Raw genomic sequence first — 25,549 nt, 5'->3', positions numbered from 1 at the left:
AGTTCTGGGATTATAGGCGTGAGCCACTGCTCCCAGCCAGAGACAGTCTTGCTCTGCCACCCAGGTTGGAGTGCAGTGGCGTGATCTCAGCTCACTGCAATCTCTGCCTCAGCCTCCTGAGTAGCTAGAATTACAGACCTACACCACTATGCCTGGCTAATTTTGGTATTTTTAATAGAGATGGGGTTTTGCCTTGTTGCCCAGGCTGGTCTCGAACTCCTGGCCTCAGGTGATCCACCCAACAGCTTGTGGTTTTCTGGTGCAGGGCAGGACCTGGAACCTGACACCTGCTTCCCTTTCTCCCTTCCCCCCACCTCAGAGTCCCTTCCAGCTGCCTGGAGCCTCCCACCTACTCAGGCTGGTGTTACCTAGGGTGGAGAGAACAGGCCAAGGAAACTGTCCCCTTCCTCAAGGACCCCTGTCCCAGGCATTCAAGGGCCTGGGGTGCCTGTGCTGGGCAGGGAGGGGAATGTTGTCGGGGAGGGGCTGTCTTCTGTGGGACATGGGGGTGGGGGAGTGGCAGGTATTGTGGTGTGTTTTAGTCTACTGTACCCAGCTGATACCTGTGTATCTCACTGCCCATACCTTCCCCCAGCCATGCAGCAAGTCCTGGACAACTTGGGATCCCTCCCGAATGCCACGGGGGCTGCAGAGCTGGACCTGATCTTCCTTCGAGGCATTATGGAAAGTCCCATAGTAAGATCCCTGGCCAAGGTACAGTGCTCCAGGGAGGTGGGCACAAGGGCACTGTGCCTGGGGAGGCACAGTAGGGGATGGGGTATTAGCTACAGAGGGCCCTGGGAATGGGGCATGTGGCACAAGAGGCCCCCCTGAAGGGGACTGTAGAAGAAAATCATGCCCAGGTGGTGACCTGAGTGGCTGCAGGTAGACGGGGCTGCCCTGGCACCTGTCTGGTGAGTGCGTGGGTGGATGTTTGGTGACCGCCAGCTTGTGGAGTGTATGATTGGTGTGGGCCAGCATGCACATGTTGGAGAACCTCTAGAATTCATCTTGCTTGTCCTTCTGCCTTTGGGCATTTTGTGTGCATGTCTTTCTAAGGTCACCTGCTATGTGTCAGGTTGGGGAGAGATTCACTGAAAGAGAAAATTATAGGACAATTTGGTAATGACAGTGATAGAGGTGGATACACTAGGCATTTTGGGAGCATAAAGTACAGATGCCTAACCCAGCCTGGGGTAAGCAAGGAGGCCTTCCTGGAGGAAGGAACACTTGAGCTGAGTGGAAGAATGAGGAAGAGGGGGAGGGCATTCTGGGCCACAGAAGAGCTTGAGCAGAAGCACAGAGGTAAGAAAAAGTCAGGAGTGTGCAGGGGATTGGAAGTGCTGGTGCGAGGCTGAGCCTCAAGCGTGAGACAATGCGAGCTGTGCAAAGGTTGGGGGCTGTGTGTGGGTGCTTGGGCATCCTTCTGTGAGTGTCGTGAGTATCAGGGAGGCTTTACGTGTGTGTGTTTTTGTTTTTTTTTTTGTTTTTGAGACAGAATTTTGCTCTTGTTGCACAGGCTGGAGTACAATGGCATGGTCTTGACTCACTGCAACCTCCATCTCCTGAGTTCAAGTGATTCTTCTGCCTCAGCCTCCCAAGTAGCTGGGATTACAGGCATGCGCCACCATGCCCAGCTAATTTTGTAGTTTTAGTAGAGACGGGGTTTCTCCATGTTAGTCAGGCTGGTCTTGAATTCCTGACCTCAGGTGATCTGCCTGCCTCGGCCTCCCAAAGTGCTGGGATTACAGGCATGAGCCACTGTGCTTGGCAGGCTTTACGGTATTTAAGCAGGGATGTGATGGCCAAATGTGGGTGTTTTAGGCACCCACATGGAGAACTGTTGGGGAGTCATATCTGGAGTTGGAGAAGCCAGTTAGTGGCTCTTTAGTGGGTTAAGTATAAGATGCTGAGAGCCTGAACTGGAGCTGTGGTCCCAGACCTTAGGGTAAACTGGTGGAACTTGGTGTTTGGCAGTGAGGGCTAGGGGACAGCAAGGCACCTGGGATCCTGCCCCAGGGAGTGTGGAAGGATGCCCCCTCTCCTGAGGAGGGGAGGTGGGGATGGTGCCCATGGCTGCATTGGAGGCAAGGCTGGGAGCTGTGGGAAATCAGACCTAATTTCTCGGATTTCTTGGTAAAGGTGGAGCAGTCGTCTCCTGCGAATTAAGGATCAGAGATGGAGCAGGAAGATTCAGAAGGGAAGGTCTGACTGGTCACTGAAGGGGAGAAGGAATTAAATGGATGGGGACCTCGACTGTCCATGTCAGGTGCCCGATTTCCCAGGGTGGGGGTAACTCCATCCAGGGAGGAAGGGAAAGGACAGGGGGCTTTCGTCCAGGGCATGTGCTGGCCTGGGGCTGTGGAAGTCGGATGCAGGGAATTGTGAAGGGAGCTGGTGAGAGAGGCTCAGAGAAAAGAGGCCCAGGCTGGAAAGAGGTGGAACAGAGAGAAAATGGAGGTGAAGGCTCGGTGGCTCTCTAAGGTCACAGAGTATTTAAGGGGTAATGGTGGGGATATAGATGGAAGAGAAAAAGACTAAGGTCAGAGGAAGAGAGGTAGTAGGTGAAAGTTTTCCAAGGAGGACAGCTCTAGGGATGCCATGATAATGTAGGGCGGGGCTGCAGTGGACAGGTAGGTCATCAGTGTTGAAGACGTCCATAAATGGAAGGCTTAGGAGTGGGATGGGCTTGTCCACACAGCCATTGACATGTAGGGCTATGGCAGGCATCAGGGTAGGGAGAAGACTGAGGCAGTCCGCAGGGTTTTCAGTGCATGGTGGTGGAGGTGACCAGGAAGTCAGCAATAACAGCAAGGGTGGGGAGAAAGAAGGTACAGCCAGGTGGTGGGTTTTCTATAGAGTGGGGACTCTGTCACAGGCTGGCTGGACACATCCCACTGGAGTGGGGATTGCTGCAGGGGACACCGTGTCCCTAGGACGTAGCCTATTCACGTTATCTGTGGAGTGGTTGAAGATTTGGGAAGATTGTTAACAGCGAAAGATGATAAGTTGCAGATGTTTAGTAGTAGGAAGTTCTGGGGAAGAGAAAACTGAGCAGATTGGAGGAGATTGGAGAAAGGCAGGGTGCTTTTCATTCAGCAAATGAAGATCCTACTCATTTACTAAAAATAAAGACAAGAAGCTGGGAGTAGGGGCAGGCACCTATAGTCCCAGCTACTCTGGAGGCTAAGGTGAGAGCATTGCGTGAGGCCAAGAAGCTCAAGTGCAGTTTGTGTAACATAGTGAGAGCTTGTCTTCAATAAATAAGTAAATAAATAAAAACAGGCCGGGCGCGGTGGCTCAAGCCTGTAATCCCATCACTTTGGGAGGCTGAGATGGGCGGATCACGAGGTCAGGAGATCGAGACCATCCTGGCTAACACGGTGAAACCCCGTCTCTACTTAAAAAAAAAATACAAAAAACTAGCTGGGCGAGGTGGCGGGCGCCCCTAGTCCCAGCTACTCTGAAGGCTGAGGCAGGAGAATGGCGTAAACCTGGGAGGCGGAGCTTGCAGTGAGCTGAAATCTAGCCACTGCACTCCAGCCTGGGCGACAGAGCGAGACTCTGTCTCAAAAAAAAAAAAAATTAAAAAAATAAAAATAAAAATAAATAAATAAATAAAAACAAGGAATTAGGCCGGGCACGGTGGCTCAAGCCTGTAATCCCAGCACTTAGGGAGGCCAAGACGGGCGGATCACGAGGTCAGGAGATCGAGGCCATCCTGGCTAACACGGTGAAACCCCGTCTCTACTAAAAAATACAAAAAACTAGCCGGGCGAGGTGGCGGGCGCCTGTAGTCCCAGCTACTCGGGAGGCTGAGGCAGGAGAATGGCATAAACCTGGGAGGTGGAGCTTGCAGTGAGCTGAGACCCGGCCACTGTACTCCAGCCTGGGCGACAGAGCGAGACTCCGTCTCAAAAAAAAAAAAAAAAAAAAAAAGGAATTATACACATTTCAAACATAGAGACGTTCCATGAAGGCAGGAATGTTTGTCTCTTTGATTCACTGCTGTATCCCCAGAGCCTACAAAATGCCTGACACGTAGTAGGTGCTCACTGAGTATTTATTGAATGAATAAATACAACAGAGTATAAAAAATAACATAATAAACTCCTGAGTACCCATCTCCAAAATGTTAATAATGTTTGTTTTGACTCTTGCCATTTCTTAAGAAATAAAAAGTATGAGGCGCACGGCACGGTGTGGCTTACAGCTTTAGTCCCAGCACTTTGGAAGACCGTGGTTGGTGGATCACTTGAGCTCAGGAATTCAAGACTAGCCTGATCAACATGGTGAAACCTTGTCTCTATAAAAAAAAATAAAATTAGCCAAGCATGGTAGCATTCACCTGTAGTCCCAACTACTCAAGAGGCTGAGCGGGGAGAATTGCTTGAGCTGGGTAGGTCGAGGCTGCAGTGAGCCATGATCATGCCACTGCACTCCAGCCTGAGTGACAGAGTGAGACACTGTCTCAAAAAAAAAAAAAAAAAAGAAATAAAAAGTTTGACACAGTTAATGCCTCTCCCCTTCTTCATTTTCACTGCATTCCCTTCCCACAGGTAACCACTGGCTAGAGATTGATGTCATTTCACTGAATGTTGGCTTATCTTGCCTGCATATGTGTTTAGCTGTAAACAATATACCTTGGTGTGATTTTTTTTTTTTTTTTTTTTTTTTTTTAAGACAAGGTCTTATTCCGTCTCCCAGGTTGGAGTACAGTGGACCTCTGTTCTATAGTGAAACAATTATAGCTTACTGCAGCCTGGAACTCCTGGGCTCAAATGATGCTCCTGCCTTAGCCTCCTGAGTAACTGGGACTACAAATATGTACCACCATGCCTGGCTAATTTTTAAATTTTTTTGTAGAGGCAGAGTCTTGCTGTGTTGTCCAGGCTAGTCTCAAACTCCTGGCCTCAAGTGATCCTCCCAGCCTCTCAAAGCACTGGGATTATAGGCATGAGCCACCATGCCTGGTTCTACCTTTGTTAGGTGTGCTTTTTTTTTTTTTTTTTTTTTTCCTGGAGTCTCACTCTGTCGCCCAGGCTAGAGTGCAGTGGTGCAATCTCGGCTCACTACAACCTCTGCCTCCCAGGTTCAAGCGATTCTTCTGCCTCAGCCTCCCAAGTAGCTGGGACTACAGGCACGCGCCACCATGCTTGGCTAATTTTTTTTTTTTTTTTTGAGACAGAGTCTCACGCTGTCACCAGGCTGGAGTACAGTGGCACAATCGTGGCTCACTGCAACTTCTACCTCCTGGGTTCAAGTGATTCTCCTGCCTCAGCCTCCCGAGTAGCTAGGACTACAGGCACGTGCTACCACGCCCAGTTAATTTTTGTATTTTTAGTAGAGATGGGGTTTTACCATGTTGACCAGGATGGTCTTGATCTTTTGACCTCGCGATCTGCCTGCCTCGGCCTCCCAAAGTGCTGGGATTTTAGGCGTGAGCCACCGTACCCGGCCATTTTTTATTTTCTTTTAGTAGAGACAGGGTTTCACCATATTGGCCAGGCTAGTCTAGAACTCCTGACCTCATAATTCTCCTGCCTCAGTCTCCCAAAGTCCTGGGATTACAGGTGTGATCCACCATGCCCGGCCATTACGTGTGCTTTAAAAATTTATATAAATGAAATGATAGTGTAAGGTGCTTCTGTTTTTGAGATTTCTATTTCATATAAGTAGTACAGCTGTCGACCTAAGTATAGATAGAGATAGGGAGATTCATTTGAATTGTTGTATGGTGTTCTGATACAGCAGTCCCCTTTTTGGCACCAGGCACCAGTTTTGTGGAAGACAATTTTTCCACAGATCAGGGTGAGGGGGGTGGTTTCGGGATGCAGCTGTTCCACTCAGATCATCAGGCATTCGTTAGACTCTCATAAGGAGCACACAACCTAGATCCCTGGCACGTGCAGTTCACAGTAGGGTTGGCGCCCCATGAGACTCTGATGCCACCACTGATCTGACAGGAGGTGGAGCTCAGGCAGTAATGCTTGCTCACCTCCTGCTGTTCACCTAGTTCCTAACAGGCCACGGATCAGTACTGGTCCCTGGCCTGGGGATTGGGGACCCCTGTTCTAATATATGAATAGAGCTGTTTGTTTATTGGTTCCCCCCCGAGAGATGTGTATGTCACTGGTGATTTTCCTCTCTGAAAAACAGTGCTGCAGCATCCTTATATCCATCTGCTTCTGCACTCGTGAGGGTTTCTCTAGAATGGACACTTGGCAATGAAATTGATGAATGTGTGCAGTTTTGAACCTCAACATCTGTAACTTTCCAAAGTGGATTTCAGAGTTGGGTTTATGAGACCACATCACCTCTGCGTACTTTAGCTATTGTCTCCACAGTGAGACAGTGAGACTTTGCTTTGGGATGGCAGAGTCTCAGAGTGAGACAGCCCTCTCGACAATACCCTTCAAAGTAGGATCCCCCTTGATAGCATTACTCTCTGGTCCAGTCCACTTGACAGTCCGCTCGACAGCTCTCTAATGATGGGTTTGCTGGCTGGCTATGTCATTCACTCATCCGTCCGTCCGTCCATCCATCCATCCATCCATCCATCCATCCATCCATCCATCCAACGAATACCTATTTTGCACTTGCCACATACCAGGCACAGTGCTGGGGTTATGACAGTGAACTGCCAGATAGTTTGTTTTCCTGATGAAGCCCAAGTCTGTCTTCCTTTCACTGGACCCCACAATGCCGCAGTCCTGGGACCTCACAGTAAAGCCTAATTGAGAATGAACCATTGTGCTATGTCACATTGTAAGTAAACTCCCTTCTCTAGAAACATTTCTGGGGAGAAGTTGGTCAGGATTTTTTCCAAGAAATTTCTGGTACGGTTCTGGAGTCATAGAGCACAATAGAAGAGATTATGGACATTTCTTCCCCTCTGAGACCCCCAAAACGAGACTAATGGGCTAAGGCAATCCAGTGACTTCTCTCTCCCTGTGGTTGTGAAACAAACAGGAAGTGAATCTCCGTAAAGGAGCCTACCTGAGCTCGTTGAAGATACATTTCTTCTGTCCTTGTATAGGTGATCCTTTGTAATGTAAATTTGCCACTCCTCTCATCAAAGACTGTCTCTCAGAGCTCCCTGCATTGGACAATGGGACCTACTTCCTTCTCACCAATTTTAATGATTTTGTGTACATAGACAAATTTCTAACCTAATAGACAAAGCACTGTGATCAAAGATCCTACTGCAAAAACTTGGTGAAGTGGCCCAGAAACCCAGAGGAATGAAATCAGATTGGAGCCACATGTGGTAGCTGTTGGCCTCCCTCCCTTACCCTGTGGAGCTGGGCTTGACTCTCTCTGGGGATGTGGCAGGCAGTGTGGGAGGGTCCAGGCTGGGTAGATCTGGGACCAGGGAGGGGCAGGGCCTGAGGGTAAAAATCTGGAGGGTTAAAGGCCCTAAGGGAAGTCAAGTCTGGCAGAGAGATCAGAAGTCCAGGTGGTTGACTGCACACAGCAGGTGGCGGCCCTGGCAGGTGGCTGGCATCTGAGAGGGCTGACATGGATCCGGTAGCAGGTGTTCCAGCTGCAGACAAGGCCAAGGTGAAGAATCCAAGGCAGGGAACATTCAGAAATTCAGAAAAATTGTTACTAATGGGGACATCTGCCAGGTGAGAGGCATGTGAAGGCTGGTGTAAACTAATTCACATGAGATGAAGAAGAAAGAACACAGGGCTTGGAGTCAGAAGATTCCACTGACCAGCTTTGTGAGTTTTGTATATCTGTCAACCTCTCTGAACTTGTTATTTCTTATGGAGGAATTTTTAAAAAATTAATTATTCATGTATTTATTTATTTTAAAAGAAAGATGAGGTCTCACTCTGTTGCCCAGGCTGGTCTTGAACTTCTGAGCTCAAGTGATCCTCCCACCTTGGCTTCCCAAAGTGCTAGGATTACAGGCATGAGCCACCATGCCCAGCTTAGTTATTTCTTTTGAGAAGTGGGGAGAATGATACCTATCCCTCAGAGTTGTGGTGGGGCTAGGTGGAGGTTATGGAAGTGGAAGTACTTTTTTTTTTTGAGACAGAGTCTTGCTCTCCTGCCCAGGCTGGAGTGTAATGGCATAATCTTGGCTCACTGCAACCTCTGCCTCCCAGGTTCAAGTGATTCTCCTGCCTCAGCCTCCCGAGTAACTGGGATTACAGGCCCACCATCCCCGGCTAATTTGTGTATTTTTAGTAGAGACGGGATTTCACCATGTTGGCCAGGCTGGCCTCGAACTCCTGACCTCAGGTGATCTGCCTGCCTTGGCCTCCCAAAGTGCAGGGATTACAGGCATGAGCCACCGTGCCCGGCTAGAAGTACTTTTTGAGTCAGAAAGAGTTGTTATAATCTTAGCTTTAGACTGGAGTTCACAGGGAGGCCTCTTTTTCTGTGGGGAGGCTAGGGTGGAAGAGCTGGGAAAGCAAGACATGGCCCTAGAAGAATAGAGGTCTAGGGAGGTCACTAAGATAGGGGCTCTGACAAGGGGACATGACAAGCAGAGGGTGTAGTGGTGAGGCCAGTGTATCAGTTTGCTTTTGCTGTGTAACAAACCATCCTGCTGTGTAGTGGCTTAAAACAAGTGTGATTTAATTCCCCTGATTTTGTGGGTTGGTTGGGTGGTTCTCCTGGTCTGGGCTTGCTTAACTGGGGCTGGGTGGTCCAGGATGGCCTCACTCACATATCTGGTGTCTTAGCTGGGAAAACTGCAATGTCTGGGATGGCCAGGCCCCTTTCCATCTGGTCTCTCATCTTCTAGGAGGGTCTCTCATCCTCAGCCACCTTCACATGGTGGTCTCACAAGCAAGGAAGGACAAGCCCTTAGTCACAAGCACTTTCTAAGCCTCTGCTCACATTTGATAATGGTCCATTGGCTAAAGCAAGTCACATCTGTCAAACTCACATTAAAGAGTTCCTTTACTTTCTGACACACTACTCTCTGTGACATCTTTCAGCTTTTTATTTCACTATTTAATTATGAACCAGGGCTTCAAATAGGAATTCCCTGTCTTTTACTATGATCAGGGGGGTTGGAGTAGAGGGCAGAGGGAAAACTTTTGATTGAAATGACTGTGTAGTGTTTGCATCTGCAGCCTGCTACAGCTCTGGATTGGGAGCAAACAGAGCAGAATGCAGGCTGGCTCCACACGAGCTAGCTGTGTCTCCCACCCAAGCTTCTGGTCTACCATGAGCTTGAGCCCCTGCTTTGCTGAGGATGATTTTCAGAGCAGAATGAAATGAATGGCTACCACAGAAATTCAAATCACTCTTCTAGTTCTGGGCCATGTGTCACCTAACATGGAAAAGAAGAATAAGTCTTAGCAAAATAATAGTGAGTAAAAAAGTAGTAAGGGAAATAATTGTTCACTTAATAATATTAAGTGAAAAAAAATCAGGCCCCAGGGATGGATAAAATCATGATTCCCCCCTTTTGTTATGTCATAGAAAATGCATTTGAACAGACAGTATTCCCTTTTTATTAACTATATTCATTTCAGAAGTATGTAGAATACATACAGACACATTAAAACTCTTTAATTGGGAAGCCAAGGAATGACAAACACACTAAATCAAGATAGTGCTTTCAGCTGGGCGCGGTGGCTCACACCTGTAATCCCAGCACTTTGGGAGGCTGAGCTGGGTGAATCACCTGAGGTCAGGAGTTCAAGGCCAGCCTGACCAACAAGGAGAAACCCCATCTCTACTAAAAATACAAAATTAGGTGGGTGTGTTGGCGCATGCTGTAATCCCAGCTACTTGAGAGGCTGAGGCAGGAGAATCGCTTGAACCCGGGAGGCGGAGGTTGCAGTGAGCCGAGATTGCATCATTGCACTCCAGCCTGGGCAACGAGCAGAACTCCATCTCAAAAAAAAAAAAAAAAAAAAAAAAAAAAAAAAAAAAGGATGGTGCTTTCTGCAAGTGGGAGGGGTGAGTGGGGCACGTGGTTAGATGTACGATATTGTCAAGAGCTTTGTTTTTTAGTTGGGGTGGTGAGTTTTCTTAGATCCTTGTTATATCATTTAAAAAATCTAATTTAGGCCCGGTGTGGTGGCTCATGCCTGTAATCCCAGCACTTTGGGAGGCCGACGCAGGCAGATTGCCTGAGCTCAGGAGTTTGTGACCATCCTGGGCAACATGGTGAAACCCCATCTCTACTAAAATATAAAAAATTAGCTGGGGGTGGTGGTGTGTGCCTGTAGTCCCAGCTACTCAGGAGACTGAAGCACAAGAATTGCTTGAGCCTGGTAAGCAGAGGTTGCAGTGAGCCAAGATTGTGCCACTGCACTCCAATTTGGGCTACAGAGTGAGACTCCATCTAAAAAAAAAAAAATTAATTGTTTAATTCAGCCCACTGAGGTGTTGGTTTTGTATTTGAACGATTAAATGTTTAAAGTTTCCTCAGGGCTGTGAGGTCGAGCTTGGAGAGCTGTGCTTTCATATCTGTGGGTATAAAATGTCCAGGAGTGGCCACAGGAGGAGGAATGGATTAGCCCATGGTGGGAATGTCATTCAGTCAAAGATAAGAGGTAAGCAGCTTAGGAGGCACCCTGGCTTCCCCATTGATCAAACACATCTCCTCGGAAAACTTGTCCTCCATCCATGGACCAGACGGTGCTAAAGTCAAAATGAGCGACCTCTCTAATGGTCACATCAGGACACCTGTGCCAGAGCTGGCTCCTGTTAACCCAAAAGAGCCATGCAAGGGTTGCCATGGTGAGATTGTTGCTGCCTGAGTGCCTTTGTTTATTCTTGACACTCAGTTGTTGGGGCTTTGATTCCCAACATTGTCCTAGGCACGGGCTGACAGAGCTGGGATGCCTCCCTCACTCTGGGGCTCCATGGGCTGGGCCCAGCTAAATGACTGAAAATCACATAGGGTTCTGTGGAAGACCAACCCTCTGGGGCTTTTTCCTGTCCCCAAATGCTACTCCTTTGCCCCATTAGTTGTCTGTTTCCCCAGTAGGTTGTGGGTGTCAGTCTAAAATGCTGCCCACCTGCCAGAGGATAGTTTAGGAGGCTATGGGGCCATGTGGGGTGCTGTTCCCTGGCCTGTTTGGGGAAGGAGAAAGCAGAAAGGATCTAACCTTTATTGAGCACCTGCTGTGTGGTGTGCCAGGCACTGTGTCCATCTCACCAAATTCTCACAGCAGTCCTGTGAGGTGCTATTCAAATCTTACCATCTCATGGCTAAACAAATGTTCTATTATGAAAAAATTTAAAAATATATCCTGAACCTCTATCACCTAGCACCCCACTTCAACATTTAATAAGTCATGCATAATCTTATTTCATCCATACCTTTATCCACTTCCCTCTCTCCTCCATTGTTTTGGAGTACATCTCAGCCATAATAGATTGCATCTGTAAGTGTTTCATTGTGTACATAAACTACTGGGCTTAACTGAAAAGGATTCTTTTAAAAAGTTATACTACTATTCTTACACCTAAAAAAAATCAAACAATAGTTTTCTTATGAATTTTTTAAATTAAACAAATTTTTTTTTTTTTTTTTTTTTTTTTTTTTTTTTTTTTTTTTTGAGACGGAGTCTCACGCTGTTGCCCAGGCTGGAGTGCAGTGGCGCGATCTCGGCTCACTGCAAGCTCCGCCTCCCGGGTTCACGCCATTCTCCTGCCTCAGCCTCCTGAGGAGCTGGGACTACAGGCGCCCGCCACCGCGCCCGGCTAATTTTTTTGTATTTTTAGTAGAGACGGGGTTTCACTGTGGTCTCGATCTCCTGACCTTGTGATCCGCCCGCCTCGGCCTCCCAAAGTGCTGGGATTACAGGCTTGAGCCACCGCGCCCCCGGCCAAATTAAACAAATTTTTAAAAATAGAGATGGGGTCTTACTGTCTTGAATTCCTGGGCTCCAGTGATCCTCCTGCCTTGGCCTCCCAAAGTGCTGGGATTACAGGTATGAGCCATTGTGCCCGGCCATGAATTTTTAATAAATGGTATTAGAACATCTGGATAGTAATTTTGAAAGATATCAAAGTATATTTATTCCTCACATCATATATCAGAATAAACTCCAAGCAGATCAGAGATCTCTATGTGAAAATATAAATCATACACATCCTAGAAGAAAACAAGGCTCTGTATATGGGAAAAGCCCTCCCTTAAAACAAAAAAAGAAAACAAAAAACTATGCCTAAAAATTCAGATGCATGCAAGCTTATTACATTCACCCACATTAAAAAACAATTTTTTTTTTGAGCCAAGGTCTTGCTCTGTCACTCAGGCTGGAGTGCAGTGGTGCAGACAGTGCTCACTGCAGCCTCAATCTCCTGGGTTCAAGTGATCCTTCCACCTCAGCCTCCCAAGTAAGAGTAGCAGGGACCTCAGGTACATGCCACCATGCATTAAAATGAGCATTAAAAATGCTCAGGTGCATTTAAAAAATATTTTGTAGCAACAGGGGCTCGCTGTCTTACCCAGGCTGGTCTTGAACTCCTGGGTTCAAGCAGTCCTCCCTCCTCGACCTCCCAAAGTGCTGGGATTGCAGGTGTGAACCACCGCACCTGACCTAAATTTTTTTTTTTTTTTTTGCCTGTAAAAACACCACAAGCAGAGTCAAAAGACAAGTGGCAAACTGGGGGAAGTGATTTGCAAGAGATATCACAAAGGACTAATTTTCCCAATAGAGAGAAAACATTTTTTAAAATAGGGAAAAGAATAAAAACCAAGACCTGACAGAAAAATTGGGAAAGACATGAGTAGACAGTTCACAGAAAAGTATATACAGATGGCTCTTAAACATATGGAGAGATGTTTGACTTCACTCATAATAAGCAAAATGCAAAGTAAGCCCCACTGAGAGATCATTTCTCCTCCATGTGATTGGCAGACATGCAAATATTTGATCAACACTCTGGTGGTGAGCTTCAAGAATATCCCTCATATAGTGCTAGCAGGAGGGCAAACTGGCCCAAGTCCCATGGAGGGGAATTTGTCAATATCTAAGAAAATTACGTATGTATATATTACTTGACCCAGCAAGACTTCTAGGAATTTACATGGAAGATCTCCACAGATATAGAATACTATGCCAGAGTCATTTACTGCAACATTATTTGCAATAGCAAAGTATTAGAAACAACCTAAATACCCATGGAGACTGGTTGAATAAATTACAGGAATCCAGTCATGCAATGGAGTCAAATGCAGTAATTAAAATAATAAGATGGGCACGGTGGTTCACACCTGTAATCCCAACCCGGGAGGCAGAGGATGCAGTGAGCTGAGACCATGACACTGCACTCCATCCTGGGTGACAAAGTAAGACTCTGTCTCAAACAAACTAAAAATAATAATAAAGGAAGATCTCTATGCAGTTTCATGGAGTGATTTCTATGGCATATTTTTAAATAAAAAGCCAGAAAACCAAATCAGTTAAATAAACAAAAGCCCCAGGGTGTCAAAAGGTATATACAGTGTTCTATGTTTTATGTAAGAAAGGGCAATTTATTTATTTAGAAACAGAGTCTTGCTCTGTTGCCCAAGCTGGAGTGCAGTGGCGCAATCTCAGCTCCCTGCAACCTTTGCCTCCCAGGTCAAAGTGATTCTTGTGCCTCAGCCACCTGAGTAGCTGGGATTACAGGCGTGTGCCACCATGCCTGGCTAATTTTGTATTTTTGGTAGAGATGGGGTTTTACCATGTTGGTCAGGCTGGTCTCGAACTTCTGACCTCAGGTGATCCTCCTACCTCGGCCTCGCAAAGTACTGGGATTACAGGCGTGAGCCACCTTGCTTGGCCTTTAGTGGTGATTTCTGAGATTTTGATGCACCCATCACCCAAGTAGTGTACACCGTACTCAGTGTGTTGTCTTTTATCCCTTATGCCCCTACTACCCATCTCCGCTGATTTTTACTTAATAGATTTGTGATAGGTAGTAGCAGTTGTATAGCAATTCTGAAACTGCTTTGAATATTGAAGGACAGAACAAATAAGTAAATATATTGATGTTATTGGGAAATAAGTTCTCACTGAAGGACAAGGGAGACACAAATATGGAATGGGGGAAGGTGAGAAAAATCCTTTAGAGTTTGATTTTATTTGGAGCCATCAGTATCTACTAATGACTGCCAAAGAAATGATGCCCAGAAACAGTGGGTACTGAGTGCCCACATCTTGGTTTCTAAATACTATCCCCTGCTAAAAGGAATCAGGGTTCCTTGGAGAAATTGCTGATTCCAGACCTGGGGTAGGGAAGATATCAAATGAGCCTGTGCCAGAAGGGAAGGAGATGCTCAAGGACTGATGAGAACATGTCAGCAGGACAGAGGTGTGAATGGGGCTCCCACTGAACAAATTTGGGATAAACTGCATCAATGAAGATAGTGATCGTAATGGATTAGAACACATGAAATAAAAAAAAAATTCATAGTGATATCATGAGAGAGAGAAGGAGAGAAAGAGGAGTAGGGTGGTAGAGAGAAAAGAAGAGTTTTTTTTTTTTTTTTTGAGACAGAGTTTTGCTCTTGTTGCCCAGGCTGGAGTGCAATGGCACGATCTCGGCTCACTGCAACCTCCGCCTCCCAGGTTCAAGCGATTCTCCTGCCTCAGCCTCCTGAGTAGCTGGCATTATAGGTGCCCAGCACTACCCCTGGCTAATTTTTGTATTTGTAGTAGAAATGGGGTTTCACCATGTTGGCCAGGCTGTTTTGCAAACTCCTGACTTCAGGTGATCCACCTGCCTTGGCCTCCCAAAGTGCAGGGATTACAGGCGTGACCCACTGTGCCTGGCTGAAAAGCTCATTCTTATAGTAGAATGCCAATAAATGTAGAAGGAATGATAGGAATTAGGTAATCACTATTTTGCAACCTCCAGTATAATTCATTTAGGCAAGGGTCATAAATTGACGCTGAATCCATTGGTGAAGGATTTTGGGGGAACAGAATAGTCACATAGTCTCAAAGTATGGGAAAGACACAAAGACACAAGATCACCTACGTAGAACTCTTGTCAAAAGGATTAACGTAAGTCTAATCATGAGGAAACAACTAAATCTAGTGCTAAAGCATCCTAAAAACTACTGGCCTGGAGTCTAAAAATGTCTAGGCTGGGTGCAGTGGCTCACGCCTGTAATCCCAGGCTTTGGGAGCCTGAGGCGGGAGGATCGCTTGAAGCCCAGAGTCTGAGACCAGCCTAGGCAACGTAGTGAGACCCTGTCCCTACAAAACAAAAACAGAAACAAAAAAACAAAACAACAAATGTCCTGAAAGTCTAAAAGTTTTTGGGATCTGTTCTAGATTAGAGGAGAATAAAAAGATGTGTCAACCAAATACAACATATGATCATCAATTGGATCCTGAATCAGAAAAAAATAGAACTATAAAGGATACTTTTGGGACAAGAGTAGACATTTGAATATGGACTGTCTTATATATTAATGAATCAATGTGCAATTTCTTGCAGGTGATAATGGTATTGTGGTTTATGCAGCAGAATGTCTTGGTTCCTATGAAATACATGCTGAAATACTTTGGGATAAAGTGGCTTGTGTTGTCTGCAATGATCTTTCAAAGATTCAGAGGGGAAAAAAAGGTCTTCATATATACTCTTGAAATGGAATTCCTTTCTTCCTGACCCACCTAACCTAACACCCCACCCTGGGCTGGTCACTGGCAAAGGATTCCTTTTCCGTTTTCAGCGCACCTTGGTATGGAACCCGGAGCCAGCAGAGTGACAAATAGGTGTGGGGCCTGCTTCTGGCACCATGTGCTGATTTCATGTCCCCTCATTCACTGGGAACACTGAGTTGAGAGCCTGGAGATGCAAGTTCAAGTCCTAGTGACCCTGGGAAAGTTATTCCACCTCCCTAACTTCCTCATCCGGGGCTTCAGGGTCTTCAAGACCCCACCCAACCATAATGTCTGGTGGAAGAAGCTATTTTTGAATGCCAATGCATATAGGGTCCTGGGAGCTGGGGACAATTTGGTAACTTCTAATGACCCTCTGTGGCAAGGGGATGGAAAGGAAAGTTTGTCCTTTGGTTTCTTCCTTCCCTAAAGTAGGTCTGAGTCATTTTGGGGAAGAAAGGAGATAGCAAGGAAAGAATGTGCACGTGTGGGTATTATTGTGTGTCAGTGAGTGAGGAGCTGAAGCTGGGGGCTGGGGAAAATGCCTGGGGACTGAGGAGGACCCTGCTTGGTGTCTCAGGGCTCCTGGGGAAGCTCCTAGCCACACCTGTTCTGCTTCCATCCCCAGGCCCATGAGAGGCTGGAGGAGACGAAGCTGGAGGCTGTGAGAGACAACAACCTGGAGCTGGTGCAGGAGATCCTGCGGGACCTGGCACAGCTGGCTGAGCAGAGCAGCACTGCTGCCGAGCTGGCCCACATCCTCCAGGAGCCCCACTTCCAGGTTCCTGGCCGCTGGGGCTGGGGTGAGGGAGCAGGAGGCGGGTGGACCGGGGCATGCTGCTGTTGGAGGGGCCGGCAGGAAGTTGGAGGTGGGATGGGAAGAGACCTGGGGCACTGCCCCATTGTCCCTTCTTTTCCTACCACCCCCTAGTCCCTCCTGGAGACGCATGACTCTGTGGCCTCAAAGACCTATGAGACACCACCCCCCAGCCCTGGCCTGGACCCTACATTCAGCAACCAGCCCGTACCTCCCGACGCCGTGCGCATGGTGGGCATCCGAAAGACAGCCGGAGAACATCTGGTGAGGACTGGGCAGGGCCAGAGGCGGGGCTGGTGAGGGTGGGGGATTGAGAATAACCAATGAGGGGACAAAAAAAGGCCAAGCGTGGTCTGAAGATGAAGATGGGGCCAGCTTTGTGCAGGGAAGGGCCCATGCAGACCCAGGAGACCATAGACACTGCACACTCACCTGTGTCCGCATCTCTCCAGTCTGCCCGCTTCCGCCTGCCATTAGTACCTGCTCTAAGTGAAGAATTTAGGCAGAAGGATGGAGGACGACTTTGTGAGTGCGGGGGTGGGTGGGTGGGGACAGGAATGGAGGTGCTATTAGAAGAGTATTTGAAGATTCTGACTTGGAGCAATCGGGTCCTCATCTTACACTCTCCCTCTGACCTCCAGGGTGTAACGTTCCGCGTGGAGGGCGGCGAGCTGGTGATCGCACGCATTCTGCATGGGGGCATGGTGGCTCAGCAAGGCCTGCTGCATGTGGGTGACATCATCAAGGAGGTGAACGGGCAGCCAGTGGGCAGTGACCCCCGTGCACTGCAGGAGCTCCTGCGCAATGCCAGTGGCAGCGTCATCCTCAAGATCCTGCCCAGCTACCAGGAGCCCCATCTGCCCCGCCAGGTGGGCCCCTCCACCAGCCCCTCTCTCAGCAGAAGGCCCAAGGGATGGCCGAGCCTCCTGGCTGTCAGGGTTGCAAGTCTCACTGAGGCCCTCCTCTCCTACTGGTTTCCTCCAGGGGAGATGAGGGTGGGACCTGCAGCCCAGGGGCAGCTGACTGCAGCCGCTGACAGGCCTCTGCCTCTGCTGCACCTGCACGTGCTCCCGCATTGGCCGGCATTATGCATGCAGCCACAGCCTGGGGTACCAGAGTGTATGAGAGAGCGCCTGTATCGTGGTCTGCGTTCTTCACATGTTTGTGCGCATGCACAGGGTGGGTGGCGTTGTCGTATGTCCTGGACAACTGTCTCCTAGTTGGTGGATTCTGGGGGTCTGGCTGCTCTATCTACCTCTCCTATTGGCTCTCTCGCCCTCTGCCAGAGCCCTTCTCCAAGGGTAGAGGGTGAGTGGAGGGAGGGATCCAGGATTAGATGCCAGGGTCCTGTCCCCTACTTGGTGGTCCCACATCCTTGGTCCTAAGATCTGAATCCTGTAGTACTAGATGTGAAGGGAGGTTGGCACCAGGAAGGCACATGGGCAGGCCTGGAGGCATCACTCCTGCAGGGGGACAGTTCCATTTCCCCTTGTGTCTTTGTGAAAAGAGGGGGCACGGGGTAGACCTCCACCTGCAGCCTTCTACTGCCCCTTCCCCCGACCCTTTGCTGATTCCTGGGCCCAGGTATTTGTGAAATGTCACTTTGACTATGACCCGGCCCGAGACAGCCTCATCCCCTGCAAGGAAGCAGGCCTGCGCTTCAACGCTGGGGACTTGCTCCAGATCGTAAACCAGGACGATGCCAACTGGTGGCAGGTGAGCCCCGGGCACCCCTGCATCTCTCCAGGTGTGGTACATGGGAGGGCAAGGGCACAGGGAGGGGTCCTCTTGCTCAGGCAGATCTTGGTCTCATGTCCGTTTCAGGCATGCCATGTTGAAGGGGGCAGTGCTGGGCTCATCCCCAGCCAGCTGCTGGAGGAGAAGCGGAAAGCATTTGTCAAGAGGGACCTGGAGCTGACACCAAACTCAGGTAGGAGGTTCCCCCCTACCCCACATCTCCAATCTGGGATCCGACAGGGCCCTGTCTGCCTCACTCACCCATCTCCCTATGGCCAGGGACCCTATGCGGCAGCCTTTCAGGAAAGAAAAAGAAGCGAATGATGTATTTGACCACCAAGAATGCAGGTGGGTATCAGAGTGTCCCCCCCTTTGTCCTCCTCTAACATGGCTTGCCTTTCCCTGTCCCCACGCATCAACCGTGAAGATGTGTGCCTGGCTCAGATGCTGCCAGCCGTGTCCCTAGGCCCTGCTCGACTCCCCCTTGCTCCCCTGTTCTAAGCCCTCTTGCCCTCAGCCTCCCTGAGAGCTCCGCCCCTCCCTCACCATGCAGCCTGGTGAGCAGCGCCATCTCCCTGTGTCCAGAGTTTGACCGTCATGAGCTGCTCATTTATGAGGAGGTGGCCCGCATGCCCCCGTTCCGCCGGAAAACCCTGGTGCTGATTGGGGCTCAGGGCGTGGGACGGCGCAGCCTGAAGAACAAGCTCATCATGTGGGATCCAGATCGCTATGGCACCACGGTGCCCTGTGAGTGGGAGCTGGGCCCTGCTGAGTCGGGGACAGGGAGCAGGGGCTCCCCTGGGGGCCAGGGCTGAGCCTACCGAATGGGCATCTTCATAGGCGCCAGGCCAGGTGGTACCTTTGGGTGTACGGGTTGGGGTGCACGCCCTCTGTGGGTAGGTAGGGGAACTTCAGGCTCAGGAAGGATGAGGGAGGTGTCCTGCCAACAGGTGGCCTAGTGGGCTGGGCTGGCGTCCCCTTTCCTTCTCTTGTTTCACTTGCTAAAAGCCGTGAAGAAAGTGAGTGCCCAGCTGTGCACCCGGGTGAAACCGGCTATGAGCTGTGTATGTGTAGCCTTGTGGAAGACAGGGCTTCTTAGTGGCAGAACCAGCGGGGGTGGGGGAAGCTCCTGGCTGCCAGAGGCAGGACTAAGAGCGCTGCCCTGGTCTGCTTGGCTCTTGCTGTGTGGCTTTGGGCTGTACATTGCCCTTTCTGTACCTCAGCCTCTCATCTGTGGGCTCTGGGTTAGACCAAGGTTACCACCTCATGTCTCTGTGTGTGCCAGTGGGGAGGGTGGGGGGCAGGTGTGTGCAAAGGCAGCAGTGCTGGCAAGATGAGGGGCAGACTGCACCCCCAAGACTGGGAAACGGGGGCTTGGGTAAGTGTGCGTATATGTGTCTGAGGCACTGTGACCTGCCCGTGCCCATTCGGCCCAACCTACCCCCATCCCCCTAGACACCTCCCGGCGGCCCAAAGACTCAGAGCGGGAAGGTCAGGGTTACAGCTTTGTGTCCCGTGGGGAGATGGAGGCTGACATCCGTGCTGGGCGCTACCTGGAACATGGCGAATACGAGGGCAACCTGTATGGCACACGTATTGACTCCATCCGGGGCGTGGTCGCTGCTGGGAAGGTGTGCGTGCTGGATGTCAACCCTCAGGTACTGCCACTCTGCTCCTTCCCAGCCTGCCTAATGTCCTCTCTGCTGCCTCAGTGCTCCCCTATAGTTCCAGGTACCTGTCACCTGAGCACACCCGTGTACCCCCTCTGCCCTCAACTACTGCTGAAACCCAGCCTACCTGGAACCTTTCTCAGCGTTCCAGAGCCCCCACTCCTCCTCTAGTCTCCTCCAGTCACCCAGCCACCTGCCAGCTATATGTCATTTGTCCCAGGACTCATGTCCCAGACCCCTAGGCACCCTTTTCCACCCACTCCCAAGTGCCCACCCCAACCCTAGTCACCCTCACAGCCTTTCTCTGGTTCCCAGGACAGACATGGGGATATGCTCCCTACCCTACCTTCTCCTTCTGCAGGCGGTGAAGGTGCTACGAACGGCCGAGTTTGTCCCTTACGTGGTGTTCATCGAGGCCCCAGACTTCGAGACCCTGCGGGCCATGAACAGGGCCGCGCTGGAGAGTGGAGTGTCCACCAAGCAGCTCACGGTGAGGGCTCTGAGGTGTGGGGGAGGCGTCCAATGGCTGCCTAGGGTGGTGGGGGACAGGCCTGAGCTGACAGAGAGAGAGAAGGAGGTGGTGTTGGGGAGGGACAGGGGCCTGCTCCAGTTATCGGTGAGGCAGGACGTGGTCCCCCACTGCGTAGATGTGGAACGGGAGGTCTGAGAGAGGAAGTCCAAAGTCTCAGAGTGAGCCAGGCACACAGCTAGCCTGGGACACATGTGTTTCTGACTCCAGGCCCCCAGCTCAGCCCACTCTGCAGGGGCAGAAAGCTGGCCAGAGAGAGTTCCAGAGGGCCAGTGGAAGAGGTGGGCAGGAGGTGGGCCAGGTGAGCTTGGGTTGCTTATAGCTGGGGGGAAGCTGAAAGGTAGGAGAAAGCCAGAGGCGGGAAGGCTGGCTGGAGGGGTGAGTCAGTGTAAGAGAGCAGGCAGTGCCTGGAGGAGAGGCTTCAAGCCTGCATTGCAGGACTCTGGCCTCTTCCTCCTTCCACCCTGTGTCTTGCTGCGCCTTCCCAGGAGGTGGAGGGTTTGCAGAGCTCTGAGCGCAGGGGTCCCTCTGCTGGCCATGCCTGGTGCTGCTGCACTCAGGCCCCGGGTACAAAAGGTACAAAAAGGTCACACAGACAGTCAGTGGCTAAACAGGGTCTGCCTGACTCTCAAGTCAGTGCTCCCTCAAGTCTGACTAGGCTGCCTTACCTATGCAGCATGACAGGCTGGTACCAGGGCAATCCACAAGTACCCAGGACAACCCCACCCTCTAGCATGGCTGGGGCCCAGAAGAGGCTGTCTAGGCTGGCACCCTTCTGCCAGTGACCCCCTTAGGAGCTCTGGACCCTTGCCTGATTCCCATTCTGGGCACCTCCTCCTTGGCAAAAGGTGTGGCCAACCGGAGCTCCTGGGATATAGCTAGCTTCAGCTTATTTAAGTCAGTTGTCAAGTACCCTTCCCCACCCCTGCCCAGCCAGCTTCCACTGGGTCGAGGGTGGGGTTGTCCTGGGTACTTGTGGATTGCCCTGGTACCAGCCTGTCATGCTGCATAGGTAAGGCAGCCTAGTCAGACTTGAGGGAGCACTGGCTTGAGAGTCAGGCAGACCCTGTTTAGCCACTGTCTGTGTGACCTTTTTGTACCTTAATTTTCTGTTATAAATGGGGAAGAATTAATCCTACTTTGCAAAGCTGTAGTGAAGATTATGTGGCATGCAAAGCATTTAGGGGTGTGATTGGCAGTTACTAAAGCTTATTTCCTCCCTTTCACTCATCATCTGTTTGTGGTCGATGGTGAGCCACTTTGAGGCAAACAGAAAGGGGCCCCTCCCTCCCTAGCCAGGGAGTCCACACCAGGGTTGGGCTTTGGGGAGGGGGAGTGGGGGAGCTGTAGCTCCTTCTGACAGTGGGGGTGAGTTGTAAGAACTGACTGTAGGGAGGTCCCCTTGTGGCTGGGCAGGAGGCGGACCTGAGACGGACAGTGGAGGAGAGCAGCCGCATCCAGAGGGGCTACGGGCACTACTTTGACCTCTGCCTGGTCAATAGCAACCTGGAGAGGACCTTCCGCGAGCTCCAGGCGGCCATGGAGAAGCTACGGACAGAGCCCCAGTGGGTGCCTGTCAGCTGGGTGTACTGAGCCTGTTCACCTGGTCCTCAGCCCACTCTGTGTTGAAACCCAGAACCTGAATCCATCCCATTCCTGACCTGTGACCCCCTGCCACAATCCTTAGCCCCTATATCTGGCTCTCCTTGGGTAATAGCTCTCAGCAGGCCCTAAGTCTGGCTTCAGCACAGAGGCGTGCACTGCCAGGGAGGTGGGCATTCATGGGGTACCCTGTGCCCAGGTGCTGCCCACTCCCAATGCCCATTGGCCACCAGATATCTCTGAGGGCCAAGCCATGCCCAGGAATGTGTCAGAGTCACCTCCATAATGGTCAGTACAGAGAAGATAAAAGCTGCTTTGGGACCACATGGTCAGTAGGTACACTGCCCCTTGCCACCCCTCCCCAGTCACACTCCTCTGGACTGGCCACACCCACCCCATTCCTGGACTCCTTCCACCTCTTACCTCTGTGTCGCAGGAGCAGGCCTTGGGCTGTTTCCATGTGGCCAGGGGAATGCATGTCCCACTGGCAGCCAGACAGGCCTGGGTGGTGGTGCCAGCCTGGTGCCATCTTGAAGGCTGGAGGAGTCAGAGTGAGAGCCAGTGGCCACAGCTGCAGAGCACTGTAGCTCCCAGCTCCCTCAGAAAGGGGCAGGGTCACAGGGCAGATGCTGCTCGGTCCCTCCCTCATCCACAGCTTCTCACTGCCGAAGTTTTTCCAGATTTTTCCAATGTGTCCTGACATGTCAGCCCTGCTCCCCACAGGGCCAAGCTGGCAGGGGTCAGTGGGCTCAGCCCAGGTAGGCGCGGGATGGAGGGCTGAGCCCTGTGACAACCTGCTGCTACCAACTGAAGAGCCCCAAGCTCTCCATGGCCCACAGCAGGCACAGGTCTGGGTTCTGTGTCCTTGACTTTGGTCCATTTTGGTTTTTTCTCTAGCCAGGTCCAGGTAACCCACTTGCGTCAGGGCTGCCGGGTTGGAGGGGCTGAGGAGGAGTTCAGAGGGGACCTTGGGAGCCTGGGCTTGAAGGACAGTTGCCCACCAGGAGGTTCCTCACACACAACTCCAGGGGGCGCCATTTACACTGTAGTCTGCACAGCCTGTGGTTCCATGTGCATGCTTGGCGCCTGTCTGTGCCTCTGGCACTGGGGTGTGTGTATATGTATGTGCGTGTGTGTGTGTGTGTGTGTGTGTGTGTGTGTGTGTGTGTGTGTGTGTCAGGTTTAGTTTGGCGAGGAAGCAAAGGATTGTTTTGTTTTGGAGGTCTCTCTTTGGGGCCCCTTTCTGGGGGTTCCCCATCAGCCCTCATTTCTTATAATACCCTGATCCCAGACTCCAAAGCCCTGGTCCTTTCCTGATGTTTTCTCCCTTGTCCTATTGTCCCTCTACCCTAAATGCCCCCCTGCCGTAACTTGGGGAGGGCAGTTTTGTAAAATAGGAGACTCCCTTTAAGAAAGAATGCTGTCCTAGATGTATTTGGGCATCTCATCCTTCATTGTTCTCTGCATTCCTTCCGGGGTGAGCCTGTCCTCAGAGGAGACAACCTGGGACACCCCAAGTCCAAACCCCTGTGCCTCCCAGTTCTTCCAAGTGTCTAACTAGTCTTCTCTGCAGCGTCAGCCAAAGCTGGCCCCTGAACCACTGTGTGCCCATTTCCTAGGGAAGGGGAAGGAGAATAAACAGAATATTTATTACAAATGTTAGAATATATTTCTTATACTAGGAATCTCATTTGCATTTGCATAGAGTATACACATGGGGTGGAAAGGCCAGGCCTGCCCCCATCTCGTTGGTGTGCCTCTGCATATACTACGCACTCATCTTCCTGCTCCTCTTTTCCCTTGATCAGTGTCCTTTCATCCTAGTTCAGCTGTCCCTTGCATCACCCTCAGCCTAAGAGAGTGGGAAGGAAATGGGGTGTTTTCCTGCTGACTTGAGGCTATGGGGTCACTTGCCACTTCCTACCTTCCCTGGGGGACTTGAGGGTAGAGGCGACTTGAGGGTAGAGGCAGGGGAAGATTTGTTGTTGCAGCTGCCTCTGCCCCCTTGGTCCAAATGACCATCATCTCTGATGGAGATGGGTTGGGTACCTGGCCCTCATGGCACCCTCACTGCTAGTGATGCCAAGGGGCAGGCCTGGAGCCCTTCCCTCCTGTCTCTTCTCAGTCCTTCCTCTCTGAACAGCCTCCTACCTCCCCTGCCTGAGCCCCACTCCACAGCCCTCCCAGGTACCTATCAAGTGGGAGCAGAGGCTGTCAGTCCTTGGCTCACCTGGGACAGGGCTGGGGCTGGGTTGGAACAGGTGTGTGTGCCCACCACATTAGCTCTGTGACTCTTCTCCCTCCCTGCCATTGTGGACTCTTATATTTGAGGGACCTCAGGAGAGAGAGGACCCTACCATCCACTGTCCATGTTCAGTCCCAGCCCCAGTGCCCTTCCTCTGTCCCCTCCCTCAGCCATCCAATTCTTGAGTTTTCTCACTGACTGGTTTTTTCTTTTCCTTGGATTAAATGTGAAAGCAAAGGCTTCTGGCTCTGCTTGTCTTTGGTTGGGGTTGGTGGATGGCTTTGGGAGAAAGAGCTGGGGAGCACAGCACAGATGACTCTAGAATGGAAGTCAGAGTGACATGTCTTGTTTTCTGCAATGTCTTCCTTTCCTGTCTTGCCCCTGCACACTCCCCTTCCCCAGAAGATGCTCCTTCTAAGTGCTCGTACCCAAGGACATGAACAGACATTTCTCAAAACAAGACATACAAGTGACAATGTATGAAAAAGTGCTTAATGTCACTGATCATCAGAGAAATGCAAACCAAAACCATGATGAGTTACCATCTCACACCAGTCAGAATGGCTATTATTAAAAGGTCAAAAAATAAGATGCTGGTGAAGTTGCAGACAAGAGGGAGTGCTTATACCCTATTGGTGAGAATGTAAATTAGTTCAGCCCCTGTGGAAAGCAGTTTGGAGATTTTTCATAGCACTACCATTCATTCCAGCAATCCCATCACTGGGCATCTACCCAAAGGAGAAGAAATCATTTCACCAAAAAGATACCTGCACTGGTGTGATTGTCACTACGGGACTGAACGTAGGACGAACGCCACTTGTGACAGTTACCATGGGACTGAACAAAAGAGGATGAACACAGAAATGAAAACTTAACACAAAAGAATCTGCTTTAAAGAAGGAGTCATTGCTTTTGCTTCTAGTGAGCAAGGGCCCTGAGCTTCCACAGCCCTCTATATTTATTGGGCAGAAAGAGCAGGGAGGAGCAGGTAACCATTGGTCAGCTGCTTGATTTATCACAGGTTCACATAATTGCTAACAGGCTTCAGGTATGCCTGTAGATAATCACAAACACTGCACCTGGGGCGTGACTGCCCTCAGCATTCCTTCTGGACAGCAGACACAGTTTGCCAGTATTCTGCATTTATGAGAACAGTTTGCTGTTTGCTCATATAGCCTTCAATGGTATACTGAGTTGATCACGACCCTCCTTCTTTTGGCCTCCAACATCTCCCCCTTTTTGTTTTTACATTAATTGAACAAAATCTGTCCTCATGTTATGGGGGTTGATGTCAGTGTGACTCTGGTCAGTCCTCATTCCATCTTCACATTCAGATTCAACTGACTCATGGCTCGTACCAGGGGA

General features: G+C 50.3%; 2 protein-coding genes across 5 annotated transcripts in view; one reads left to right on the top strand and one right to left on the bottom strand.

The window, feature by feature from the left end:
• The window catches only part of MPP2 (MAGUK p55 scaffold protein 2), a 32,908-nt gene extending 9,312 nt beyond the window's left edge, over positions 1–23,596 (top strand). For all 4 annotated transcript variants that reach the window (XM_050763035.1, XM_050763038.1, XM_050763037.1 and 1 more), the window contains 11 exons: positions 596–714; positions 16,213–16,365; positions 16,516–16,665; positions 17,043–17,270; positions 17,986–18,117; positions 18,226–18,331; positions 18,418–18,486; positions 18,724–18,885; positions 19,594–19,796; positions 20,170–20,298; positions 21,754–23,596. In XM_050763035.1, the coding sequence (XP_050618992.1) occupies positions 596–714; positions 16,213–16,365; positions 16,516–16,665; positions 17,043–17,270; positions 17,986–18,117; positions 18,226–18,331; positions 18,418–18,486; positions 18,724–18,885; positions 19,594–19,796; positions 20,170–20,298; positions 21,754–21,930 (1,628 nt within the window). In that variant the 3' untranslated portion in view covers positions 21,931–23,596. The remainder of the gene's footprint in view (positions 1–595; positions 715–16,212; positions 16,366–16,515; positions 16,666–17,042; positions 17,271–17,985; positions 18,118–18,225; positions 18,332–18,417; positions 18,487–18,723; positions 18,886–19,593; positions 19,797–20,169; positions 20,299–21,753) is intronic.
• LOC126938661 (uncharacterized) lies at positions 20,267–22,819 on the bottom strand. Its single transcript, XM_050763039.1, has 2 exons — positions 22,363–22,819; positions 20,267–20,364 (listed from the first exon to the last, which is right to left on the bottom strand). The coding sequence occupies exons 1-2, from the start codon at positions 22,817–22,819 to the stop codon at positions 20,339–20,341; spliced, it is 483 nt and encodes a 160-aa protein (XP_050618996.1). The 3' UTR covers positions 20,267–20,338.
• Positions 23,597–25,549: the final 1,953 nt, after the last annotated feature.

The sequence above is a fragment of the Macaca thibetana genome, chromosome 16, assembly GCF_024542745.1.
Source record: "Macaca thibetana thibetana isolate TM-01 chromosome 16, ASM2454274v1, whole genome shotgun sequence".
NCBI classification, from domain to species: Eukaryota; Metazoa; Chordata; class Mammalia; order Primates; family Cercopithecidae; genus Macaca; species Macaca thibetana.
This window is presented reverse-complemented; position numbering and strand designations above follow the sequence as displayed.